Genomic DNA, 8535 nt, shown 5'->3' on the forward strand with positions numbered 1-8535 from the left:
ACTACAGATGTTTTAACTGTTGAAGCAGGAGTTGAAGTAGAGTTGTTAACTGGTTCGAGTTATCTTATTGTCGATAAAGAAATTGATTCAATTTCTGGTAGATCCTCTAAATTTATAGCCTTTTTGGTGAGTAAATCAGCTGCCGGTAGATCGTGTGACATTGAAGTGTTATTGTTGGTTGATTTAACTATTAATAGATCATTTGAAGTTGAAGCATTGTAATCAATTAATTCAGATGCTGATGGATCTTTTGAAGTTGAAGTGTTGTTGTTGTTCTTTAAAGAAGCCGCTGGTAAGTCTTCTGGTGTTAAAATAATGTCATGGTCCTGCTGATTAAGAAGTAGATCCATGTTCTCTTCAGTAACAAGTTTTTCGAGCAACTCTTTCGAAATATGACTAGATTGGAGTCCTGTTTTTGGTTCTGTTCCAAATAAAGCTTTGTCAGGTGATCGTTTAATGGTTCGATGAAAAGAGGAATTCTTTTGGAATTGAACAAAGTAACAACCTATAGCCCAATTTTTTGTGTCATTGTCAATTAGCCAAGCACGTAACATAGTTTCAACATCTTGATTTGATCGCTCAACAGATCCTTGACTAGCTGGATGTCTAGGCCTACCATTTACAATTTTGCACGTTGGCCACAGGCTTGTTAATTCTTATATGACAGCAGCCGTAAACTCACGGCCGTTGTCGCTTTGTAGTATACGAGGACAACCTACTTCCAAAAATAGTTTTAATAGCTCCATTGCTACTTCAGCAGCTCTTTTTGTAGTCAACGGTTGAAGAAAGCTGAATTTCGTCGCGTGGTCCTGGTAGTTTAATAGCCATTTGTAATTTCTATCTGGTGTCGATTGTAAGTCAACTAAATCGACTTGGCCACGATGACTGAAGTCGCTAGATACAATTGGGCAAACAACGATTCCTTTGTTTGGAAATTTTTTTTTACACTGACATACCGTGCACAACTTTAAAAACTCCAGTACAACTGAAGTAGGTATTAGGTTTTCCGATTTCAAACTATACAGCATTTTATCTCTTCCGTCCGTGCCAGTTGACTGATGGGTTTCCCGAAGTATGTGGTAAAAATTTTCCGTTGGTACTATTTTCACAATTGGATCGAATTCAGACTTTTTCTTCAAAATCAAAGATTTTTTAGTACCTACTTCCATAACATCTTATTTTTTTCCATAATAGTACTGTTTATGTGTCCGTTGCAGTTTAAGTAGTGGTGCTAATTTAAATTGTTCAATGATTGTGACAGCTTCTTCTATCCTTTCGCGAGTCCACAAAGGTTTTTCTTTTTCATGCCGCTTGTTCAAAAACGTCCTGACAGTTTCATTGAACTGTTCTTCAGATACAAATTCGGCCAGAGTTTGATTTTTTCTATATCTGAACTCATTTTTCTACGGTAGGTACTTGATAAAACTCGAAATATACAAAACAATAATAAAAATGCGCGCAACCTTCCTCGCGTAATGTTTGGCCGGCACGGACGCCAGAAGGGAGCATGTATCCACGAAAAATGTTTAAAATTTCACTAAAAATATCCTTTTTGTTTTTAAAAATATCAGCTTAAATGACTATTGTTGTATTAACTATTCTACATTTAATAATGCATGGTTTACTAAATAAATACTTTTAATATCTAAACAATATTATTTCATCTTTTCGCTAAAACAGTTAAGGGATTTGATCAAATCACTTACATTCTTCAGGGAAATCACCCCACAGAGTTGTAATTTTAACATCTTCCGTAAATTGATCATATATATATATACCTTAGGGATTTGATCAAATCCCAATTTTCATCATTTCCCTGCGACATATATATATATATGTATATATATATGTGTGTGTGTGTGTGTTCGAAGCAGTAAAAGTTGCTTGTGTTTCATATTCCATGTTTTTATATTCTTTATTTTTTATATTCCTCAGCTTTACTCTTTACCTTGCCTCTCCTGTAGTGTTGATAATCACACCTAGCAGAATGACGGTAACTTCGAGCTGAATAAAACTGAATTAAAAAAAAAAAAGGTAGGCCAGTAGGAAAGAAGGAAGTGAATTAATGTTGTCAATTTCTTGAAAAAAAATTTATATATATATATATATATATATTAAAGATACCAAGCAATTTTATACGCTAGGTTTTAATCCTTTTTCCCAATATACACTGGATTGGGAGAATATATGACACATTTGCAGAGCCGAATGGAGTGTGGAGGGATAATAATAGGTATAGGCACTTTCACTGCTGACATTTTCCCCATTCAGTAACTACCATGGAACCAAAGATAGTATTCTCCTAAGTGTGCACACCCATAGAATAGCAGTATCACCGATATTATGTCCGCGCGGTTAGCCTAATTGCCGGGCGCTTTGCAACCATGTCACTGGGGAAGGAGTGTCCCAGGTTCGATTCCCGTCGAAGACGTGAGGAATTTGGGGATCTTCCTCAGCCATAGCCAAGTTAGCCGGTCTTGGGCGCGGGCAATAGGGTTTTTTCCACCAGTTTATCTGTCGTTGGTCATTCCGCAAGCAGGCAATCCGGCCCTGTGAACACAAAAGGATCTACAGCCATAAATACTTAACCCCCATGAGGGGGATCGACCCCCCTCAATAGGGATGGGGGAGAAAAAGGGAGAAAACTCTATACGAATAAATAAACCGATATTATATTTTTGCATTTATTCCTGTTAAAAGACTCAGACTCCCCTAATTGTTTCCTCGCGCTTCGCGTAATTCCTAAAAATAAACACAATACACGAATGTTTTATGACGAGGACACTTTTCGACGCATAAACATTGCAACACATCCGCGTTAATAACCTGAATGTGCGGTCACAAACACGGACACCTTTGACGAGTTCTGATAACAGACGTACAGATGTCGCGGTGGGTCAAATTCTTAGCGTTCGAGTAGTTTTAAACCACCAAGAAGGCAGGATGTGAGCTGAGTCAAAGCACCAAGAATCAGTGACTGTGATTGGTTATTGTATCAACCAATCCAACTGAACGTTGTCATTTGTCAGGAGTTGCTGTTTTTGCTTTCTGAGTTTCAACTGTTTTGCGTGCATGAAGTGTGAACTGACATGTAGGCAAGTTTTTATATACAATATAGACAAGTTTTTCATCATCATCATCATCATCATCATCATCATGCATATCAAGGATTTAGGCCTAGCGTGGCCTGTTCCGGCCTTAGAAGTCATCGTTGAATCTTTTAAGAGGACGTTCTGGTTTTGTTTTTCCTAATAGCTTGTACTTTAAGGCTTGTTTTCGTAATCTTTCTGTTTTCAATCTTTGAACGTGTTCCAATCCATTTATGTTGTCCACCCGGTTAGCCTAGTGGCTTTGTGCTTCTCAACCATATGCCTGGGGAAGATGTGTCCTAGTGCGATTCCCGTGAACGACTTGAGGAGCTCAAGAATCTTCCTCGACCATAGCCAAGATAGCCGGTCTTGGGCGTGGACAGCAGGGTTTTTCCGCAAGTTTATCTGGTTTTTTCATCCCGCAAGCAGGCAAACCGGTCCGAGGACACACACACGGATTACAGTCAGGAATACTGACCCAGCCATAGGTCTGATTCGTCAGCCTATGCCGGTTCCGGAACCTGGATAAAATTTGGGGGGGGGGGACTCGATGGTATCGTGAACTCCGGGATAAAGGGGGAACGCTGTATCATTACACGGAATTTATTTATTTATCCATTTATGTTTATATTTTAAAATTTTTCTATTACTGATTCTTGGTTTAGTTCTTTCATAATTTCTTCGTTTCTTTTGTGATCAAATAGAATATACCTTGCAGTTTTTCTCATAAACTAATTTCTGTTGTTATTAATCTTTATTTGTCTTTTTGTTTTATTGTCCAGATTTCGCTTTCATACATTAAGACTGGTAGGGCTAATGTATTGTATACTTTTAGCCTGGTTTGTTTTTGAACTAGGTTTGGTTTAAATATATAGAGTTAATTACACCTGTTATTTTTAAATATTTCGCAATTTTTACGTTTATATTTTTTTATTTTCATATGTGATCATACATCCTAGGTAGTTAAATGAATTCACCAGTTCTAAGATCTTGTTATCTATTACTATCTTAGTTCTTGCTGGATCTTTTCCTTTAAAAGCCATAGTTTTTGAATTTTCTGTCGATATTATCATACCATAATCTTTGGCTATCTCATTTAGATCTAAAATCCTTTTCTGTAAGTTATCTTCAGAATTTGTAATTATTATTTTGTCGTTGGCAAAAAGGAGAGTGTTTAAGTTCACAGTAGGAGAAAGTTTAATACCTTGATGGAAATTTTAAATTTCATTTTATTATTATTTCATAAATATTAAGAAGAGTTGCTGAGAAGGGACATCCCTGTCGGACCACGTGGTTTATCTCTCTCGTATATGATACCTCATGATTTAATCTTATTTGTATTTGATTATTTTCATATATACTTGTGATAACTTTTAGGATTTTTTTAATATATAATTTCCCGTAAATTTATAACTTTTTTGACCATATTGACAATGGGAAACAGTGTTGACGATCTACTGAATGTCCAGTTATCTGCCAGAGTGTTCGGGGATTGTGTGATTATAGTCGAAGGAGGTTGGAACTTGTGTGTATATAAGTAAAACGAGTTCATTTCAGCCTTTCTTTGGTTCAATCCGGAGAAATAATAATTTCCCAAGAGATTACTCCCCCCCCGATTTCTGTGCGTATTATATGGCTGTATTTAAAAAATACATCCATATAATACAGTCATTATCCTAATTTAAATTATCCGTGTCTCACTCTAGTATTTGTCAATGTTAATCTAATCTCTATTTAATAATTATCTATCTAATAATATCTAATCTATCTAATAATTAGATTAACAAATGTTAATCTAACATTTGTCAATGTTAATCATAGGATACCAAAGGTAAAAACTTTCTACATATATATTTTTATATTCTATATTTTTATATAAAAATATAAAATGTATATATATATATATATATATATATATATATATCGTATATTTGTTAGGCAACATGTTGAACATACCAAGAAATTTTGTACTTGGTTTTTAATCCTTATCCCAAGTAAGCAAAACAAAGTTTTGCGCGTGAAATACGTATATTCATGTCTCCTTGTATATACTACAAGCAAAATGTTTTGTAAAATTTTGATACGCAGAATAGAAAATGTAATATCGAAAAGATATGGATCAAATTATGAATAAAATAAAGTAAGTTGGTTTTAGAACAGATGGATATAATGTACCTCATAATTTTAATTTAAAGGATATAATTGAACACACTAAGAATTTAGAGTACAAATCCCTTAAAGACCACTTCAGTAACTATAAATACTGGAAGAAAAGAATAGCACAATTCAGATTGAAACTTAACAGAGGATATCTCTCTGCTCTCGGATTCGCTCCAGAGGAGGGGAGAGAAAAAGAAAGTTCGGACTTCTATAACCAACCCCAAAATATAACAGAGAAAATAAACAAACATTACATGTTGTTACTGCTGGGTGGTTTAGATGCTCGCGTTAGCAGTATGAAAATTCAAGATCATGTCGGCACTTTTGGAGAATTAGTAAAAAATCGAAACCGCCAAAGATTAATCGATTTCTCTATTACAATAATCTAAGAATAATGAATACAATGTTCAGACACAAAGACGTTCATACACCTACATGGTCAGCAAGAGGATGGAAATCTATTATAGACTATACAATAGCAAATAATAAAATAGGTAGATTCATTGTTGATGTTAGAGTCTTCCAGAGACTGAATCTGATCATTATTTTTGTGTAACATCGATACGGTTCTCCCCAAGATGGATAAAGTACCAGTATCCATTAGACAACCGAAAAGTTAGGTTCAAATTCAGCTCATTATCTGACCCTGATAAAAGAAAATATATCAGAAAAAAATAAATGAAAAATTACAGCAACTCTCGTCAGATGAATCTATTAATGAAGAGTGGAATCAGCTCTGCAATATTTTAGGAGATTCAGCCCGAGAAATCTTGGGAATGAAAAAAACAATGAACCCAGAACTCAGGAAAATCATAGATGAAAAAAGGAAGCCCTATAGCACAAATCAAATAGAGAATGAAATTGAATATAAATACAAAAGAGCAATAGCCAAAAAGAGAAACATGTAAAAGACATAGAGTTCAATGGAACAATTTCGCTACCAATTTAGAAAACAATATTGATTAACCTCAAACACAACTATATAAATTTATAAGACACATGAACCATAACCTTAGAGATTCGATCAAGATCAATACCATACCTTTGGAGAACTGGCTTAAACACTATAAAAAGCTTTGGACAATTAATGACAACCCACTCTCAGAACCATTATCTGTAAATAATTTAACAGACTCCTTTACCTCTGAAGATTTAAAGTCAACACTTAAACAATGCAAGAACCATAGAAGCCCAGGAGAATATGATATGAATATGGAATTTTTCAAATTCTCTGGAGATATCTTCAGATACAAATTACTAGAATTCATGAATAAGATGCTAAATGGTCAGTTACCACCAGAAAACTAGCAAAATGCTATGATCTTCTCCATCTTCAAAACAAGGCAAGTATGAATGAATGTCAAACCTGGTGCGATATTAGCCTTCTAAACACCAGATATAAAATATATTCAAGTCTCTTAAAGACTTAACCAAATATTATGAGAATATTTTTGGAGAGGAACAAAACAGTTTCCGTAAAGGCTCATCCTGCCATGATGCCTTTTATCACTCTCAAACTCCTAATAGAAAAAAAAAAAGAATTCAATTTAGAGACATTAATATCATTCATCGATTATAAAAAGAGCTTTTAATAAAGTTGTAATAAGCTACTGGAAATTTTAAGAGATGACAATATTCCTAACCAGTTAAAGCAATTTTCAATATATATAACAATAACCAAATTAAAATAAAGATAATCGCACAAAATTCTTAATCACAGAACATAAATGCAGGTGTCTGACAAAGATGTAGTCTATCGCCACTCCTCTTCAATATCTATATTAACAATATTATGAGAGAGTGGAGGGAAACAACCAGTTTTGGCATGCACATAAATGATTACGTCAACATCGCTACAAGTTTATTCGCCCACGATCAGGTTCCAAATTGGAAATAACGAAGATTCACTACAGCGAGCAGCTTTTCATTAAACGAAATAGCAAAAACATACATTATGGAAATCTCCACTTCCAAAACCAAAGTCGTGGCATTTAAAGGCCGAGACCTAATTACAAGTAAAATTTGCATCAACGATGATATTATAGAACAGGTTAATACATTCGAATATCTAGGTTACCACTTATCTTATGAAAGAGAGAAAGACATGCAACATAAAATATCCCAATTATATAGGAATAACAAAAACTATCAATCAGGTATTCAATCCAAATTTAACAAGCAAGAAAACAAGAATAAGAATCCAAAACTCAATAGCAAGACCTATTGAGTTTTGGACGCTGCTCGTTATGGTTCAGAAACCTGGATCGTAACTCAAGCAGATAGAAAAAGACGGATAAGCTTTGAAATGAGATTCATGCGCAAAACAGCTGGATATAATAGACTAGACTTCAAAAGAAATAGCGATATCGTCAAGGAACTTGAGGTGATATGTGTTTTGGACTAATTCGATCTTTATAGAGTGAGATGGAGACAACATAGAGAAAGAATGAGTGAAGGAAGACTCCCCAGAGAAGCACAGAGATATCGATCTCAAGGGAGGAATAGAGGACGGCCTTTGAAGAAAATGGGAAGAGACCACAACATGCCACTAAGCTTACTACTGAATAGATGAGTAAGAAGAGTAAAAGCTGTGTTTAGCGAAACGTTAAACGAGTCTCGTGGAGACAGTTTGCTTCCGAAGAGGTGTGATGTGCTTCGGTTTCATCACGAAATCGGAGACTTTGTTATAAGACTTCTACCGATAGTGACAGCCATAAACCCTGAGCTATAAAGTCCCTTCTTGACTAGCTGTAAATTGTTTAAACCAGTGTTTCTCAAACTGTGATCCTCAGGACTAAATATACATATTTTTAATTATCCAGACAAAACAAATTAAAATTTATAAAAATTAAGTGCATATTAAATCCAGCATTATTTCCAAGCCGAATACAGAAACTATAAAAGTTTCGTATGAAATTTGACCAGAGAGCTTACGGGAATACACTCGCCAATATTTACGAGTTGCCTTAGTCGGACCTTTTAGGAGAGATGATTGCTACCCAAGTGTCTATATATTCACCTTCTATTGGTCCATTTTGACCAATAGACTCACTAGCCTGACAGCTGTTTCAACCTGGTTGGTTTTCGTCAAATTCCAGATGAAACTTTTATCATCATCATCATCATCATGAGTATCAAGGATTTAGGCCTAGCATGGCCTGTTCCAACCTTAGAAGTCATCGTTTAAAAACATCCTAGTTTTCTTTTTCCTAATGGCTTGTACTTTAAGGCTTGTTTTGGTAATCTTTCAGTTTTCATTCTTTGAACGTGTTCCATCCATTTATGT

At 34.9% G+C, this 8535-nt stretch overlaps 1 protein-coding gene across 1 annotated transcript; it reads right to left on the reverse strand.

Moving 5' to 3' along the window:
• Positions 1-656: 656 nt before the first annotated feature.
• Positions 657-1169, reverse strand: LOC150098350 (KRAB domain-containing protein 2-like). The gene has a single exon (XM_090405167.1). It carries the CDS (start codon positions 1167-1169, stop codon positions 657-659), a length of 513 nt encoding a protein of 170 aa, XP_090261293.1.
• Between the last annotated feature and the right edge of the window lie 7366 nt (positions 1170-8535).

Source organism: Typopeltis vanoorti, chromosome 15 (genome assembly GCF_054136105.1).
Source record: "Typopeltis vanoorti isolate ZY-2024b chromosome 15, IOZ_Tvanoo_1.0, whole genome shotgun sequence".
NCBI lineage: Eukaryota > Metazoa > Arthropoda > Arachnida > Uropygi > Thelyphonidae > Typopeltis > Typopeltis vanoorti.

Excerpts from the sequence above, each read along its gene's own strand:
- LOC150098350 (XM_090405167.1), bottom strand. The coding sequence starts at position 1,169 with ATGGAAGTAGGTACTAAAAAATCTTTGATTTTGAAGAAAAAGTCTGAA.